This window comes from Cricetulus griseus, chromosome 3, assembly GCF_003668045.3.
Source record: "Cricetulus griseus strain 17A/GY chromosome 3, alternate assembly CriGri-PICRH-1.0, whole genome shotgun sequence".
Lineage (NCBI taxonomy): Eukaryota > Metazoa > Chordata > Mammalia > Rodentia > Cricetidae > Cricetulus > Cricetulus griseus.
In genome coordinates, this window is record NC_048596.1 from 18,810,406 (window position 1) to 18,829,114 (window position 18,709).

General features: G+C 49.9%; 2 protein-coding genes across 2 annotated transcripts in view; both read left to right on the forward strand.

The window, feature by feature from the left end:
• The window catches only part of Hps1 (HPS1 biogenesis of lysosomal organelles complex 3 subunit 1), a 35,501-nt gene extending 28,702 nt beyond the window's left edge, over positions 1–6,799 (forward strand). Inside the window, exon 20 of the mRNA XM_035441822.1 lies at positions 6,634–6,799. Coding sequence (XP_035297713.1) covers positions 6,634–6,784 — 151 coding nt within the window. The 3' untranslated portion in view covers positions 6,785–6,799. The remainder of the gene's footprint in view (positions 1–6,633) is intronic.
• Positions 240–18,709, forward strand: part of Pyroxd2 (pyridine nucleotide-disulphide oxidoreductase domain 2) — a 27,357-nt gene continuing 8,887 nt past the window's right edge. The window contains exons 1-8 of the mRNA XM_027407286.2: positions 240–3,904; positions 6,634–6,653; positions 7,149–7,242; positions 7,313–7,386; positions 12,418–12,573; positions 14,501–14,654; positions 16,908–16,969; positions 17,049–17,146. Coding sequence (XP_027263087.1) covers positions 3,778–3,904; positions 6,634–6,653; positions 7,149–7,242; positions 7,313–7,386; positions 12,418–12,573; positions 14,501–14,654; positions 16,908–16,969; positions 17,049–17,146 — 785 coding nt within the window. The 5' untranslated portion in view covers positions 240–3,777. The remainder of the gene's footprint in view (positions 3,905–6,633; positions 6,654–7,148; positions 7,243–7,312; positions 7,387–12,417; positions 12,574–14,500; positions 14,655–16,907; positions 16,970–17,048; positions 17,147–18,709) is intronic.

Consider the following 18,709-nt stretch of genomic DNA (forward strand, 5'->3'; position numbering starts at 1 on the left):
GCTCAGTTCGGGTGTGTGACTTCTCTGGCCCCAATCTCTGGGACTGGAAGATGCACTCGGGAGTTGCTTTGCTCAAATAAACCTGTTCTTTTACTTTTTCAATTTGGCTTGATCTGGCTTACTATGTTGGCAGAGGAACCTATTATCGAGATACAGAAAATCTATTAATATGTACCTCTGCACTTTGCCTTTCTGGTGACACTGAGAATCTCTTGCTAAATCCAAACCTGTCTAGACAAGCTCCCCCCTGCCCTGGGACAGTGGTTCTGAGACCTGTGCCCAAGCCTGCTTTCCCCTGCCCTGGGGCAGTGGTTCTGAGACCTGTGCCTAGAGAGTCCAATTCCCTTGGCCCACATGAAGTCTGGGCTCTGCTGCCCTTTGAAGCTCCCCAGAAAAGCAGCATTCTCAGAGAACTCCCTAGGGGCACCGTGAAAAGTTCAGACATTGATGCTGACCTGCTCTTACCTCTTTAAGAGACAGACCCCGCCCCCTGACAGTGGGTGGGGCACGCACAGTGATGTGCCACGTTACTCATTATGCAGTACAGACCTGCATGAGGACTGCATGAACAAGCTCCCCCTTTTAAGCTCACACCCTTCCCTCTCCCTCCTCTCTCTCCTCTTCTCTGTTTCTGGTGGTCAACCGCTAATTCTTCTCTCTTACTCTCTGCTCTGCTCTGCTCTTCCATTTCTCTCTCTCCCCCTCTCGCTCTCCCACCCTGTAATACAACTCTATGACTAATGTACTCTAGTTAGTGTTTCATTGCGCCGGCGCCGGCACTGGCCCCATCTCAATGGCTTTATATTTTTAAACTTTCACAAAATCACTACACACAGCCCGCCCTTCTAACCAAGAGGTACCTACTTCAGGATAGACACGAGGACGGGAGCCTACCAGAATGCTGGGGCAAAGCCCAGCTCCTCTCAGACCAAGAGGTAATGCCTGGATGGAGGGAAATTCATGGTAGAAGTGTGTATCCACTATGGAAAGTGGTGGGTGCCCTGGTGAGTGCAAAGCCTAGCCTCAGGTGTCAGTCTAAAGGGACCAGACCCTCACCCAGCCTCTGCTTTAGCAGCCATGACAGGCTACAGAAAAGACCCCGGCAGGATGTAGGCCTCTGACTCAGCAAAATGTTCTGGGCTTCCTGACCTTGCCTGACCTCCTAGTCACTAGGAGGTCAGATACCCTCCACATGGCAAGGAACCAATCAGAAGTTAGCTGGTGCACTCTGGGCATGCTTTATGGTAAAACTGGTATAACAGTGGCGTGCAGAGAATAGCAACCACCCTGGGAGGGCCTATAGACCATAGCAACCACTTAACCAATCAACACAGGACAGGTTACCCAAGCCCAGAAGCACACCAATCCTGAGACTGTTGCATACCCCTAGACACTCCCCTTGCTCTGTCCAATAAATTCCCTACCTCTTGGCCCCTCCGGGTCCTTCTTACTCCAACCACTGTGTTGAACAGTTGAGGGAACCGAGTTAAGGCACTTAACTTGTTGAATAATAAAAGACTCTTAGCTTTTGCATAGGAATGGGTCTTTCGGTGATTTGGGGGTTCAGAATTTGGGCACAGGACAGACACTGGGAATAAAGTCCTAAAAAGGTGACAGTGAGAAGCACTGTCAACAGGTGATGACTCTTTCTGTGATCCTCCTTAATACCTTGCTTTTGAAAGGCTGAAAAAAGAATAAAAGAAAAACATCAAAGCATTAAAAAGAACTTTGTCTACAACCCACCACTGTTTAGGTTGTCCATGTTGGGGGGAGGGGTGCACATGTGTGCTTGAGACCAGAAGTCATCCTCACTCATGAAGCCAGCTAGCCCCAGGGACCTTCCTGTCTCCTTCCCTTAACTCCCACTCCTGGGTTTTTTGTTTGTTTTGTGGGCTCTGGGTTATTATGACTGTGTGGCAAGCACTTGACCAATCTGAGCTGAACTATCTCCCAGCCCCTAGGATACCCACTTTAAAAATATAAAAGTCTCCTCTTAAGTCTTAGTAGCCACATGGTATGAGGTGTCTAGTTTAACCAATACCCATGACTTTACTATCATCCCTGGGTATTTGTGTGGTGTATTCTAGGACCCCCTGGAGATACCAAACTCTTCAGATGCTCAAGTCCCTTAAGTAAAAGGTGTCACACTTGCTTAGTGCCCTCGAAATCCCCCCTTTAAATAATTTCTGTGTATCTTATACCAGCTAATATGCAAATACCATTTATATCTTTACCCTACCTGCTTAGTGAATAATGACTAGAACGATGTCTGCATGTTGAGTGCAGATGCAGTTGCTTTATTAATTATATCAACCATTAATTGATTGCATGGTATGGAGATAGGGGCTTCTGACTCGGGTTTTAGGAGAGATTCATGGGCAGTGTAAACCTTCCTGCTGTACAGAGTGACACCCGGGTTCTAGGTTTGAGTCATTTCTGACAGGGTTCCCATTACCATCTAGGGGCCTTGATCTAGTTCATTTTCTCTGACAGTTAAAGACTTGAAAGGCAGGAAAACAATCTTGAGAGCCACAGGTAGCAGAGAAATAAATTCTCAAACACAGCAAACAGCAGCAGACACAATCAACAGGTGAAGAGAGGCTTTTATTCGTGATGAAGAAACACGCCGGAGCATGGCCCAGAGAAAAGACACTCTGCAAAGAAGAGGGGGCACTCGGGAAACCAAAGGATTAGGGGGGTTTAAGGGTGATGGAGGGAGTTTCCTCTGCCAATTTAGGGTTGGTCAGTTTGGACAAAATCAGGGCAGGGTGGCTGAGGGAGCCACTACTTCGGGGTAAACAGGGCCCAGGCTGGTCTTGAACTTGTCATTCTGGTCAGACAGAGAAAAGTCCTTGCCAGGCGTAAGCTGTCTTCTTGTCTCCCAGAAGGATGAAGCGGGAAGCCAACCATCTTCAAAGTTCAGTCTTTATTATCTAGCCATGGTCCCTCCCCCTGTCTGTCTTCTTAGTTGGTGACTCTAACTCCCCTGGGCTGCCCAGCTCATATTGCAGCACTCTCCGCTTCCACTATCTTTCTCCTGCAGCGGTCTGACTCCTGAGGAGTGGTCCAAAAGAACCCCCATTCGAGACACACAGGGGTAGCAAGGAAGCACACTAGTTTCGGTGATTTGCATGTGTGAGTTCGAATCCTTGAGAATCTTTGGAAAACGTGAAAGATACGAAAACAAAACTGACCAGAATTTCAAAGGAGTGACCCTCAAGAATCACGACAGTGTAATTGCCCTTTGCCCAGCAAGACTTGCCTCACTGGAGCTCTCAGGGAAGTAGGTGGCCTTTTCCATTGACCAAAGGCCCTGGTGGTCATAGTGAAATGTGATTGTGGAGGCTCCCGCCACACGGAGCAGCTGCCACCTTGCAAGATCAAATTCTACCCTGCAAGCAGCTGTGAAATCTGACTTGACTATGCCACTCCCACTGGGCATGAAGCCCTTCCTGATAAAGGAGGCACAGGGAAGGCGGGGCCTCTGTTTTGGCTCCACTCCTCCCTCCTGCCCTCTTCCATGCCACCCCTGGGCCCCAGAGAACCTGGTCAACTGTTCTCACTTTGGTCCTTGCTCCCTTGAGTACTGGAGGAGGCACAGACTCTTAAGCTACCCGCCCCCTTCCCAAGTCTAGTGTGCGCAAACTCAGAGCAGCAGAAGCCCAAGCCCGGGGAAATGTGGCCCAAGGCCAAGGCTGACACTGGGCTGCAACTCCTAGCCCCTCCCCTGCCTGGGCCGCTGGAAAGCTGACGGCAAGCCAATTGCTGGGGGCAGAAATGGCTGCCAGCCTCCGAGGTCTCAGCAGAGCTTTGCACTCTTCTCCCTGCCCTGCTTGGAAACGAGCTCAGTCGGGAACCGAGGGGCGCCTGAAGCCCGAGTACGATGCCGTGGTGATAGGAGCAGGTAAATGCTGAAGAGGACAGAGCCAGAGCTCAGAGGCGGAAGGCAGTGCCCTACCCATAGACCTTTGGGGGGCCCTCCAGGGATCCCCGCTGTCGTCTCCGCTGTGGGCACTACCTGGCCAGGAGTCCCAGTGTGCAGGGTCTGTGATGGAGTCTCACTAATCTGGGAGTCATGATCCCTTGGTTCTGGTTCCCCCCTGGGCCTGCTGTGTTGTCCAGTATGGTTCTTGCCTTCTGGATTTGAATCTTTCTGTCTAGAAAGACAAGGAATAAGTAAACTCAGGAGCTCCCCCTGTCTCCTGTGAAATGGGTGAGTTCCCTCCACAAACTGTGAGTTCCCTCAGAAAGCATATGGTACCTAAGGGTTAGGAAGAAAGAACCCAGACTGAAGGCCACTCCTGCCACTCTGAGCCCTGAGTTCCGGTACCCATCTCACCACTGAGGTCACCCATCCAAAGAGAAAAGAGTTGATTCATAAAGAGAAGAGGGATTTTGGGGGGGGGTGTCCCAGACACCCTGTTGTGCACCCACAGATGGTGCCTTCCCTCAGACATTGACACCTGTCGCCGTGGTGGTCCTGCAACATTTTGCTGACTCGGGCTCAGAGCACTGAAGTGTGCTAGGCACAGCCTATCGCCAGGCTGCCTTCCACCCCAGGGCCTTCTGGTTCACACTCTTGGGGCCTGAAGGATTTATTTGCAGCTGGTCTCTACATAGATGATATCAGGTTCACACTTTCGTGAGCACGACAGCACAGCTTCAAATGCTGGCCTGGTTTGGCTTCTTTGTGTGTGCTGAGAGCCATGCTCTCCAATGGGTACACACACATGGATGATAATTGTGCTTATTACCGATACTAAAATAAAGGTGTCTCACACAATCTTAAAAATCAAATCTACACTGTCCCTGATTTAAATGCCATGTTTTTTGATTGAGAACACATCGACCCAGCATGCCACACAGGGAGTGACCCTTGAAAAGGGTGGCGGCAGGGCCCCAGCTCAGCAAGCTCCATTCAAGGGCCATCACCTGTGGAGTGGGCAACCCTGGAGGCCTGGGGTTAGCAGATCGGCAGCAGAAGGGGACAGGTCACTAGAAGCCACCAGAGAGTCAGCTAGGAGTTGGAGGTAGGATTCTAACTTTCAGATCTTTGTCACTTGAATTCGGTTTGTCCATTTGTGACTGAGCTGGGACCAGTTGGCCAGGAAGATTTTAGTAGTTTTCTAAGATTGGTTAGTACCAGTAATGAAAAACCAAATTGCTGCCATGTTTGTTAAGGTCCTGCAACAGGCTGAGTGCTACTCGGATACTACTGAGTCTCCTCCCTCAACGCGGCAAGGTTCCACATTGACATGAAGAATACATGTTACATACACATTACTCTCTGCCTTGCATGTGAAGGCAGCCACTGGTTGTTAAATGCCTCTCTGATGCGGGGAACTGCCTGCCTTGAATGTGCATGTATGTTCAGAGAGTGGCTTCTCCAACTGTGGGCTCAAATCAATGGCAGGTCCAACAAGCATTATTTTAAACGTTCTCATGAAACATTTCTAACATCCTTAAAATAAAACCACATAGATTGTCATACAGACTCATCACAGGAAGGGTTAATGCTAGGGCAGGGAGCTTTGGTTCCGTGAAAACATTTGTTAGCCAGCCGTGTGCCAGGTCATGGTGCAAGGTACATTTCTGCTTGTGAATTGGGAGCAAAGGGGCTTGAAAAATCCACTTTCAGAGACTCCATTAATGGATGAGAAGTTGGCTCAGTGACCTCTAAAATTTGGGATGTCTCCATGTGGGAAATTTAAAACAAAAACAGCTCAGTCGTGGAGAAATTCATCACGGGGGTCATTGCTGGCCCACTTCTTGTGGACATTTGTCAGGTGAAGAATTGAGAGTTTTATTTGCATCCACACTGGGTCCAGGTAGGGCCTGAGAGATCACAACCACCTACTGACATCAGAAAGGCTAAGAGTGGCATTTGTCACCAAGGAGAAGAATGATGGGTGGCTCCAAAGCTGGCTGATACCCTCTGGGCCTCTCTCTGCCTGTGAATGACTCTCCGCCAATAGCTGAGCTATCCCAAGAGAGTGAACAGCCTGGGATCTGGGCCCTCAGTGTAGCTCTGATGCCACTTGCAAGGGAATTACTGGGAACTTGGGAGAAATCAGGTTCCAATACATGCCCCAACCTGGAATGGAGCCCACCTTGTTACTGGTGCACACCTTGAAGGTATATTAGTCACTTCATTTAAGAAAAAAATGAACTCTTGCTATTTCCTTGGAGCACTGGAGACTGACAGAGATATTCCTGTGTGGATAAAGCCCTTAGGGGCACAGCTGTGCCTGGTATGAGCCACACATGGGTCAAACAAGCTATGTGTGACAACAACTGTTCCCTGAATGGCACTCAGCTGCCCACACTACCAGCAAGTGGCCACGTGCCATTCACAGCCCTGTAAACCATGATGGTTCCACACATGGTCACCAGCTCCCAGTAGGGACAGAAGTCTAGAAACTGTGGACTTCCCCTTGACCTTGAAACAAGGAACAGAGCTTCTTCAAGCCACAATCAACAGAACCGGGGTGGACTTCCTGACTCCCCCATGAGATGCTGTCCGGCATCCAAATGTGAACGGGGGAGAAGATATCTTTGGCCTGGGAATAGGAATGGGGACTCGACATTAAAAGACCTTGCATTTAGTAACTCTTCTCTTTTGTCTGATTGCAGGACACAATGGGCTGGTGGCTGTGAGTATCCCGTTGGTCCCACTTCACGGGCCCCTGAGCAACTGGCTCCCAGCAGGGAAGGGGAGGATTTAAGAGCAAGCAGGACAAAGGCCACTGGGGAGAAGGAAAGGGCAGTTTGTCCATGCATCTAGTCTCAATCCAGGGCTTCCTTCCTTGTCCTTTCCCCAAGTCATGGGTCCCCATGGCCTGTGAAAGGCTTATGAAATGTCACTGGAATGGAGGAGCGTGTTGGAGCTTGGGGCTGGAAGGGTCTCTCACACCAAGTTGGAGATAGTCCGTGCTCCCCAAGGAAGAGAGTGTTGGAAAGAACTGAGAAAGGGTCGGAAACAACCGGAGTTTAGTGACAAATAGATGCTAGAGAGTGGAGAGGCAGATGCAGGCGCAGCAGATTTGGGGGGACATCTATACATCAAGCCGAAGAGCATGGTGTAGGCCCTGCAGTGAGGCTCCTTGGTCAACCCCAAGAGATCCAGAATGGGCCCTCTGTCCTCCCAGGCGGCATACCTCCAGAGACTGGGGGTAAACACTGTGGTCTTCGAGAGGCGCCATGTGATTGGGGGTGCAGCTGTCACTGAGGAGATCATTCCAGGTGAGCCCCGAGAAGTGGGTGGAGATGCAGGGGTGATCACGGGTGACTGGTTCTCCTGATTTGATTCCAGGATTCAGGTTCTCCCGGGCATCCTATCTTCTCAGCCTCCTGAGGCCACAGATTTACAAAGACCTGGAGCTGAAGGTACAGCTGCCCCTCTTGGCCTGGTGATTGGTCATGGGTGGGGGTGACCCCATTGTCCTGACCTGGGAGGGAAGCATCATACCCCATGTCCCTATCAGTGCCCTCCCCTCCCTGAGGTCTTCCTTCTCCTCCAGGGTGTCTGTCCCACACATCTCCACCACATGCCACAGCTTGGTTTTGTCTCAACTATCCTCTGTTTAAAAGGCTTGGAAATCTCAAACGAGAAACAGGCCTCTTGTAAAACAAGGTCTGTTAGCATCAGACCTTCAAACTGCATGGCAGCACCTGGCTCTGTCCTGGCTCCCTTGGCCTCCTGGCATCTTACTTGGTCTTCATAAAACCCTTGCATGCAGCTTTGGGCACCTGAGTTTGCAAAGCTGCCTAGCATGCCCTTGTTAAACTTTGGCACATCTGCCACCATTCTTGACAGCACGAGCAGAGAACAGTGTCACTGCAAGCAGAGTCCCTTTGCGTGTTCTTGGTCTCAGCGATAAAAAGAATTTAAAAACAGACACAGAAAGGAACTCAGAGACAATTTATTGGAGTTAGAGGGAGATGCCCTCAATGTGGATGTCAAGGTATCAGGGGAAAGAGCTGGAAGATGAGGGGTAGACAGTTATATTTTAAATAATGTGCAAAGCAAAAAGTCATGCCAGTGAGACACAGTATAGGGTATAGGCACACCGGAGAAAGAATCGGGTACCCATGGCCTTAACCCTGGGTTTTTATTGGAGAAGTATAAGATTGCCCTCTTCTCGGGATGGCATGGGCCTTGGATGCTCCACCTTTTAAGGCCTAGCCAAAAGAGAATAATTAAGCTTGGGATCATTTGAGTTAAACTTATAGTCTACTAAGAGTTGCTCTGGGTGGCCTAAAACTTGGACTGTACCTAAAACAGGGAGGAATGATAAGTTCACCCTCGGTTTACCTTTGACTTGTGTGACCAGGGAGGAATAGCATTTATTACCATTGGTTTTCCCTTTAATTCTGTTGACATTGAGCCAGGTGGGACTACTTGTATTTACTGTCATCAGTTTCCCTTTTAGCTATGTGGCCAGGTTAAAGCCCTAGCTTTGGTTCATCTCTAACCCTGCCTTTAGTGACAGACAGCTGAGGACCTTCAGGAGGCCAGTGCTGGCTTATTTTTAATCTAGCCATGAAAGGCTAGAGTGTGAAAACAAGTTACAGGCAGCCTGGAGATTTTCCGTTGCACTACCTGATACCTGCTCCCTTCCCCCAGCAGCCACCCCCCCCCATCCTGACAACAGGCTTGCAGTGAAGGTCTGACACCTTTGGGAGTACCACTTAGGAGTGTAATAGTACAGTCTTAACAGAATAGTTGTTTGTCCCACTTTCATTGTGTTTTCTTGTCTTTGGCTTGGCCTTATTTAGTTGTAAAATGGGACTTTGTCTTTAATGAGTGTGATGATCTTTGCCTAAAAAGAGACTCCCCTGCCTCACCTGGTTCAGACTTTTATAGAAGGAGTTACTGACCACCACTATGCCATTTGTCTCAGGGGACTGGGTCCTCTTCTGGCTTCTGGGACATTTGGAAGGGATCCTGGAAGCTCTTTCCCTGCCCCCTGTTCTCTCCCAGTCTCCTAACCTTTGTCCACTGGCATGCCTGCCTCTGCCCCCCTCCTCCTTCTAGCAGCCTCATGAGCTCAACCATTTCATGCCTGAGACTGACTTAGCTCCAATGTGCTGGCTGGGTGCCCTCCTGCCTTGGGGCCTCCTATAGTGTAACGAGTCCTGCTCCAGTGGCAATGAAGAAGACACACAGCCACTCTTTTCTCTAATAGAACCAGGTACAAGAGCCTGTGAACTAGGTGATAACAGAGTCCAAATGAAGAAATTAGTATTTGAGAGAGAAAGGTTGTAGAGGAGACATAGTATCAGAAATGGATAGAACTTAGCCAAAGCCTGGGGTTAGGTCCAGGGTCTTCAGTCCACATCATACTATAGCCAAAGGGAATTTGTATTATGGCAGATTTGGGGCAGGGGGAGGGCGGAGAGGCAGCCTCAGCCTTCCCTCCCATTCCTGGAGGATCTTCCAGGTCTCCTCCATCCACATTCCTTCTGCTCGTGCTTTATTGGAGAAATCTGCCAACGGTAAGGCCCTCAAACCTAGCAGTTGGGTAGGAACGACCTAGGTGCTGGTAGGGAAGTGCAGAGTGCCAAGGTTCTTGCTCGGAAGCCTGCTTTTATAGTGGTGGGACCCAGGAGTAGCCTTTTACAGCATTCTCCGGTCCGGTCCTTTCCTATCCTCTCCACCTGGGGTGGCTGTGCATGATGAGGCTGAGGGTAAGCCAAGGAAGGGGCTGCTTTTGGTTCTGTCACTTAAAACTACCTGTGTTCCCTGAACAAGCTCTTGGACATCCCAGTGGTAGTTTAGCATTATCTTCCTCTCCCTTCTTCCTTCTCATAATTGAACAGTCAGGAATGACAGAGGTACCACTTAGAAGCCCCAGAATCAGTTAAAAAAAATCACCCATGTTCAATTAGTTACACTTGAAATAACTCAGCTTCCCCTAGGCTGTTTATCGACTGGTTTGTTCAGTGTTTCCAGAGTGCCTGCTTTGTACCCAGCCCAGAACAAGCCTGGAGGGAGGTACATGGGGGAGGCAGAGACACAGTAAGAGAACTTTAAGTAGAGGTAAGTGACAGAAAGAAAAACAGAAGACAGTGTGATGGGAGGAAGTAAAGTCCCACCCTCACCTGGTGACCAAGAACTCCTTGAAGGGATGACACATAAGCTGATGTTCAAATGGCAAGAAGTCCCTGGTCACGTGAACTTCTGATCACAGAGAGCTCTGGTCAGAAAATGTGCAAGTAGGCAGAACAGGCCCCGGGAGCCAGAGCAGTTCAGAGGGAATTCAGGGAAGGAGGTCAGGGCAGCTCACACCAGGACAGCATCTCATCCAGGAACAGTGAGAAGGCAAGAGGTGTTCATTCAGGAAGCAGAGTGTGTGATTTACAAGTTTAAAGAAGATTAGCCCCCTGGCCATGATGGAAATAGCATGGAGGCTTCTAGATACCGGTGGCAGCTGCTCAGTGGACCACAAGATGGCAGTCTGTGATGAGGGCACAGGGCTGGAGAGGACTGGACAACTCCTGCAGACAGAGCTGATGAGACTTAGCAGTATAAGAGGTGTCAGTGGTGAGGGGAAGGGGGGAGCTGAGGATACCCTCCACAGTTAAACAGTTCATCATGGTAAGAGGACACAGGGCAGGGGCTGAAGAGCTAGCTCAGCACTTAAGAGCACTTCCTGTTCTTGTAGAGGTCCTGGCTTCAATTCCCAGCACCCACATGACCATTCACCACCATCTGTAACTCCAGTTTCAGAACATCTGATGCCCTCTTCGGACCTCCACAGGCACCTGGCCCACAAGGTCACACACACACACACACACACACACACACACACACACACTCTTCGGACCTCCACAGACCTGGCCCACAAGGTCTCACACACACACACACACACAACACACACACACACACACACACACACACACACACACACACAATACCTGTATACACAAAATTAAGTTTTAAAAAGAGGGCCCAAGGAAGAAGTTGCTCCAACTTGTAATAACGATATCTTAAAAGAAAAAAGCCCAAAGTTGCTCCAGCCCAGACCCTACCCACATTTGCATTCTGCACTGTAGAATCCCAATGCCTGGGTGATGGTGTCCACTGGAAAGTCTCTGGTTTGAGCATCTCCTGGGGTGCTGGTAGGATCTTCTTTTGCTTTCTTGCTTTTATCCTCTGAGGCTCTATCTTGTCAGCTACATCCAGTCACTAGAACACTTAGTGAATGCACCACACCCATATGAGGAATACAGCAGTGACCAAACAGACAATGTCCCCACCTCAAAGTACTTGTATTTTGCTCAGAGAGATGAAGACAAATATATATGTAATTAACAGGTGGTGACAAGTATTTTGGGCAAAGTACAGGTTAAGGGGACAGAGAGCCTGCCAGTATGGTTGGGGCCTGGGTGAGGCTTGCTGGTAAGTAATATCTGAGCAGAGACAAAAGAGAGGGAGCAGGCCATGGGACAGGACAAAGAAGTCTCCAGAAAACAGCCACAGTCAGCCCAAGTGATGTAAACACACAGTCTCAGCCACAGGCAGTCCAACCGATGTTAGCCCACAGTTGTTGCCCTGGCTCAGCCGCAGTCTGATGTTAGCACATGGTCTTGGCCACAGGCAGTCCAACTGATGTTAGCTCACAGTCTGTTGTTGCCCTGGCTCAGCTACAGTCAGCCCAACTGATGTTAGTGCACAGTCTTAGCCAAAGACAGTCCAACTGATGTTAGCCCATGGCCTGTTGTTGCACGGCTCCTTTGGAGAAGTATGTCCTCTCTGGGAGCTCGGTATGCTGGTGAAACACCTGTAAATCAAATCCTGATTTAAATGTCTCAAGGGAACTTCCACTTAAAATGACCTTGTAGTAAATTAGACCGCCGTGTAAATTTTTTAAATGATGTGACTAATTTATCCACCTTGTACATACGGATTTTCACAGAACCGTTGCTTTACAGATTACTTTTAAAGTTTACTTGTTTACTTCTGAAGTGACGGGAGGCAGTTATAGATGAGGGTCCCAGGGTCTTGGAGTCAGCGATATGTGGTTTTAAAATACAGATCTGCCTTCCAAAGTGACATGGGGCAAACTATGTACCTCCTCTGACCCTCCTTTGTTACCTGTATGGAGAGGAAAAACGTCTCTAGAGTTTTAGTGTAGTAGTGACTGTGAATCTCAGTGCCCTTTCTGATGAAGTGAGATAAAGTGGATGGGTGGGGCAGTGGGGTGTGTTAGGTATGGGGTGCAGATAGAGTGACTCCAAAGCCACAGAGAAACCCTGTCTCGAAGAAAAAAAAAAAAAGATAGGAACCAGGTCTTTACACCTTGGGACCAATCACAAACACACCTAACTGGTCACACAAATGGCATCAGAGAAAGGGCAAGGGCAGAAACATGCATGGATCCCTAAAATGCCTATGCTTTTTGTGTTCTACAGAAGCATGGGCTGAGGCTTCACCTCCGAAATCCCTACTCCTTCACCCCCATGCTGGAAGAGGGTACACTGAGCAAGTTGCCCAGGTCCCTTCTGCTGGGCACGGACATGGCTGAAAACCAGAAGCAAATCTCTCAGTTCTCACAGAAGGATGCTCAGGTATGGAAGCAGGCTCTTGAGAGGAAAATGGAAGTCAAGGCTGGGGAGGCTGAGCAGGCCCTGGACAACTTGGTGCATGCTAGCCTTTGACCTCAGGCATTCTGAGAAGGAGTGGTGGACGGTGGTTGAGACCCGTCGACACTGGGACTCGAAGAGCCTGTGTATGTTCATCTGAGGCTGATGAGCAGGTGGTCTCTGCATGCTGAATGTCAGAAAGGGATCCCTGGAATGCTTTATCCCCCTGCTCTTACTCAGAACCCCACATGTTATCCATCCTAAAGCTCACAAAAAGAACGTAGGGCCAGAAAATATTCTTTCAGTTTGACATCAACCCATGACAGCCAAAGCAAGGAAGTGTCTGTGGCGGTGTGCAGATCTGCCTCCCAGAACACACACCAGATGGAGAGTGCAAGCTGCTTCCTGCAGATCTAGTGCAGGAACACACTGGCTGGCTTTGTCCAGATGAGTCAGCGGGTGACGCAATGGGCCTGGTATGGAGGGTTCTGCAGTTGAGGAAATGTTCTAGAATGGCCGCTCTTGTAACAGCCTGGGCGCCAGCTGCAGGTGTGGCACCAACCCTATCACAGAGGAGGCATGCTAATGAAGAAAACCTAGGCTCATGCAGTCCATGTGCTTGCTTTCTGGTGTGCTAATCTAGCACTGGGCAAAGCCCAGATAGCCACAGGCGTATAGCACTTTCCCCTTTACCCAGAGCATCCTAAGCCTGGCTGTGTTAGCTGCTATTCGCCAGACTGTGACCGGCATGCAGACTAGAAGCCGCTTAAAGGAAGAAGGATTTGTGCTGCTTGTTGTTTGAGAGGGAACACTTCCTGGTGGGAAGACATCATGCTGTCAGGAAGGCATTGTGACTGGAGCAGCCCACAGCTGTGGCAGCGGGAGTGCGAGGTGCTGGATGTTTCTTGTTGGCTGTCAGGAGAGCTCGGTGGAAGCAGAGCCAGCCTGTAAGCCCTACATCTTGCCAAACAGTCCCCATGTCCTCTCTTGAGCAGCAGCATCTCATCCTCATACCTGAGCCTGTGAGAGATGTTTCTGATGGAGATCATAGCACCTGGCTGACAGTGGAATTGCCCTCCTGTCATCAGGAACATCCGATGCAGTGTGCTGAGGACCAGCCTCTGCCCTCGCCTAAATCCTGCCGCTGTCAGACATCAGTGGACCTGTGGACATCAGTGCAAGGCCAGGTCCCAGTGCCTGTGTGCCTATCTGCTAGTGACAACACCGTGGGAGACCTAGGACATTTCCCAAGGAATCCAAAGACTCAGTTTATGGTTTTGTCCTTGAAAGTTGTCATTTGGCAAGCCTGGTCTAGGGAAAAGTTTATTATCTAATTATGATTTTTAAGAAGTTCTTTACCACAGAACTTTAGGTAATACCTCAACTTCCTGGGTTTATCCCTATGTCCAACTTCCAGCCCTGTTCCTACCACCAGCCCATGAGAGGCAGGCAGAGTCTGGAACACTGCTGGAGGGGGCTGCTGAGTGAGAGGATGCAGGCTTCTGTGGTTGTATGGGATGAGGCAGCAAGTGGTCAGTGTGTTGGGGAGACATCAGCCTTCCATCAGTCACAAGCAAAGGACACAGAGCTTCTAAATGATTTATATCACAGGGCTCTACCTGTACCCTCAGACACTTGGCAGTTTTGTGTAGCTGGGTTTGACCCATACCGGCTCTTGGCCCTGGAGGCTGTTCTGATGCTCAGGCTTCTCTGCCCTTCACATGTGGGAGTGAGAACTGAGCAAAGCCAAGCTGAGTCACAGCTAGGGATGTGGCCTGAGGAGCCATCAGGGCTGCACTATGGGGTATGACAGCCATATCAAAGTGTGACACAGAAGACCAGGCATGGGGATGGTATTCTGGATTCTGTGGGATTCTGGACCGTTGAGTGCTAACCTGAAGCTCTGTTGCAGGCCTTTCCCAGGTACGAGGAGTTCATGAGTCGCTTGGTGCTAGCCATTGACCCCCTGCTGGATTCTGCCCCCGTGGACATGGCAGCCTTCCAGCATGGCTCCCTGTTACAGAGACTCAGGGCACTGTCCACCCTGAGGCCCCTGCTGAAAGCAGGTAAGTCTAAAGTACAGGAATCCGGGTGTAGAAAGTGACCTCCATGGAAACAAGCCCACTTTCTGGATGCCTGGATCTAGCTTAGAGCTCCAAGACAGCACCAGTGTGTTACAGCTCTAGGAGGAAAGGTATCCTGGAAGTCAGGAGCCAAGGAATACCACAAAGTCATACAAGAGATTTATTGGGAGAGACGGCTGCCTCTGCTTGGGCAAGAAAGAGCAAAGAACTGGGAGGAGCAGGCTTTCTTGTGGTTGGAGCTTTCCAGGATAGAACTTTCCAGGGTGACCTGGGATTGGTGGGATTTTGTGGCCTGATTTTTTTTTTTTTCTGTAGGGCAGAGTTTGGCCACCTGAGTCTTGAGTGGCTGGGCCAGCTAATGGACCACAGAGACTTCCAGGCACTCCCCCCAAAATTTCATTCTACCCTACCCTAAAAATAGGGCCCAAGACAAAGGGTTGTGTTTACTTAGAAGGGTGACCCCCAAGTCACCAAAGGAGGGAAATGAAGGAAGAAACTCCAGGGTACATTAGTTACTTGTGTTACTGTGATAAATACCATGGCCAAGTCACTTAAGGAAGGAAACGTTTATTTTAACTGGAGGTTTCAGAGGGTTAGAGTCCATAATGGCAGAGACAGCATGGCAGCAGGTGGGGGGGGCAGAAAGCTGGAGGATCAAATTCCATCCACATGCAGAAACCAAAGAGAGTGAAAACCGACAGAAGGGAGGAGCTATAAACTCCTAAGCCCCACCCCCAGCGACACACCTCCTCCAGCAAGGCTCACTCCTGAAGGTTCCGCAACCTCCCCCAAAAGTGCCAACAACTGGGAACAAGTGTCCAAATATGTAAGCCTAGTTGGGGGAAATGTTTTACTCAAACCACTTAGAGGGATCATCAGTACTAGGGTGCATGTTGGCACTGGCCATGGGTGGTGGGTGATAAGACACTGGTCCTGCCGAGACTCTCCGCAGAATGTACTTTATAGGAGGTATGCAGGTCCTTGGCCATTTCCAAGAGAAGAAAAGGGCCTCGTCCCCCACTGGTCAGGGGTTGCCTCATGAAACAGTGGCCTCTGGGTCATGCATCTGTAGATGAACTGACATGCTTCCAGAGAAGAAAGGAGAGGCCCGTCTCTCAGTGGCCTCCGCTTGATGCTGTAGGAATTCCAGTGTGTGAAGCAGATCAGAGCACAGAGCTCATTGCTGCAGCCACAGCTAGAACATAATGTAAGAGCCAAGAGAATCTGAAGAGTTGCCTCCAAATGAGAAAGAATACTAAATTTAGACCAAAAATAATAAAAGATCTGTGATCAATTAGGGCTCTCGAGCAGAAGCTTGATCAAGAAGGATGCTGTTATTTTCTACCACCCTTTGGGTACACAGACAAATTCCCATAGCCTAGAAAAATACTGAATCAGTTAGCTATGGTCACAAGAAAAAGAAACCCCACAAAACTCCTTTGGCATCTAAAAGTCAGCATTTATTTCCCATGGGTCTTTGTAGTTCGGTTGATCCCAGCAGGCTCAGTTGGTCTGTCTGGTCTCATACACATGTCTGTGGCTGGGGACAACCAGCGGTGCCCACTCTGCTCTCTGTGTCTGTCATCCTGTGTGGAAGCAGCTTGCTACACTGGGCGTGCACTTCTTACAGCAGTGGAGATGCACAGGGGACGTTACAAATCTCCATCTGTGACACATTTATAAATATTCCGTTGGCTGGCAAGCTACATGGATAAGTCCAGAGTCAAGGTTAGGAGTAGGTCAGCCAGCTATGGCGGGTGGTCATCACAGCATTTATACAGCAGAGAGTCTGGAAATGGCGGGAATGAGTGGACTTTGTCATCGACACCAAAAGTAGACACTCCTTTTCAGATTACCAGTCCTACGAAGCTTCATGCAATTACCATTCATTTTAATAAATATTTATTGAGCAACTACTTTTGCCAACTACTAAGGTTTACAGAGGGACCACAATGGCCAGAACCCTGTCCCGCTGCTAAAATGTAACTGATGCTCACAAAATTAAAGGTCTTTTCTATTTCATTGAATCCTTACAGTAGCATGAGAAATATGTCTTCAATCTTACAGAGAAACAGACTCAGAGCTGAAGATGGTTAAAAAGGGGTGAAAACAGACACTGCTCTTGAATGTCACACTGTCTCCACCAGTCTCTGCCTCTTCCTGTTCTTTCTTCCCTGGGGATGGGAACAGTCTCCTCAAGGGTTGTCTCATCTGCTGTTTCTACTTCTCTTTCAGGGCGCACCCTGGGAGCCCAGCTCCCCCAGTACTACCAGGTCCTCACAGGCCCCATCTCCAAGGTGAGTGTGGCCAGATGATGGCCTAGGGACTTCTCCTGTCACCCAGGCCCTTGAGCCTTTCTGTGGCTTTGCTCTCCAGGTGCTAGACCACTGGTTTGAGTCTGAGCCTCTAAAGGCTACTCTGGCAACAGATGCTGTGATTGGAGCCATGACAAGCCCCCACACTCCAGGGAGTGGGTGAGTAGGGACCAAGGTGGCTGGGGGTGAGCGGGGAGCGGGTGGGGGGACTGATGAAGAGGAACATACTTCCCAATGAGAGGAAGCTCACAGACTGCCATTTTCTGAGCTCAGCTCGTGCGCCAGTCATGAAGCTCCGCATGTCATGCGTGTTGAATGAGCTCTCAGGGTCATATCTGAAAACGAGTTCAAAGAGGTGTCCTGCCCAAAGTCACATAGTTAATGCGAGGCAGAGCTGACTTCCAGTGCATGCTGTCTGAACCCCAGCTACGCTTTTCCAGCGTCTCCAGGAAAAGCCTCTTCCTGCTCTCGGGGTCTTCTGTCCCCATCCTGCGCCTCCTCTCTCCCTCCTGACTTTGTGCAAAGCCCATGTCTCTCCTCTCGCTGCATACTCACTCACTGGCCTCCTCCCAGGGATGAGAAGCTGCCCTGCTCTGTGAGCAGATGTGTCTGGAGCCCAGGCGGAGAGGGGCCGTCAGACACCGTGAGGGCTGTGCTTGTGGTTGTGAATGCGAGAGTTGTCAGTGAGGCTTATCTCTCCAGGATGAAGGCAACCCCCAAGAAGTGGCTTTTCACCAGAGGTCAGGCCAGTCCTGAATCCCCCAGGGCCAGGGAGAAGCATCAGCAGCATGTATGTCACTCTGCCAAGCTCTTAACTAACCAGCCAGTGTGGATCTGGGGCCTCCTATCCTTTTCTCTCGGGGTCCCAGGGAAGCTGAGCTCCTGGCCAGCTTGTGCAACATGCCTTTTAGAAATCACTGCTTCACTTAACCCTAACCCTGATAAGCACCTGCCTGTGCTGGGTGCTAGAGACACCCGCAGTTAAGGGACCAGAAATCCTCACAGGAGAGAGACCCGGAGCAAGAAACCACGAAGCATGAAGTGTGTTCTAATAGTGGGTGAGCAGGGAAAACCACGCTGCTGTAAAAAAGCCCTGAAGCAAGAAATGTGTGGTCTGAAACAAGGGGAGAAGAAGGGGTTTGCTTGAAACAAAGACAAGGAAGGTAGAGGCTCCCAGTTGGTGGCACAGCAGGTACAGAAGCCGGAGTAATATGGACACTCCATTACAGTAACCAAAGGGGCTCGGCTTAGCAGGGATCTGCAGTGCAAGGGAGCATGGTTGGAACAGGCTGATACCAGACAGGAGCCATGGACACCACCGATGAGACTGGCCTTTCCCCCTCAGGCAATATTGTGCGGCAAAAGCTTTGAAAGGGAGGCTGACAGGATCCAAGCTCTACAAGGCTTGGCCTCAGGGAAGCAAGAGCTGAGGAGCACAGGTGGCCCTGGTCTGCCTGTGTCTGAGGGAGAGAAGAGAGAGGCAGCTAGCAATGGCATCTGAGCATTCTGCAGGGCTGGTACACGGTCAAGGAGGACACCAGGCTTTCTGTGGGAACCCTTCATTTGGGTGGAGACACTGAAAAGCTCGGAGAATGGTGGAGATGCTGGGTTTACCGTGCATGCCACAAATGCATGCATGAAGGGATGCCTACGAGAGAGAGAGAGAGAGAGAGAGAGAGAGAGAGAGAGAGAGAGACAGAGAGACAGAGAGAGACAGAGAGA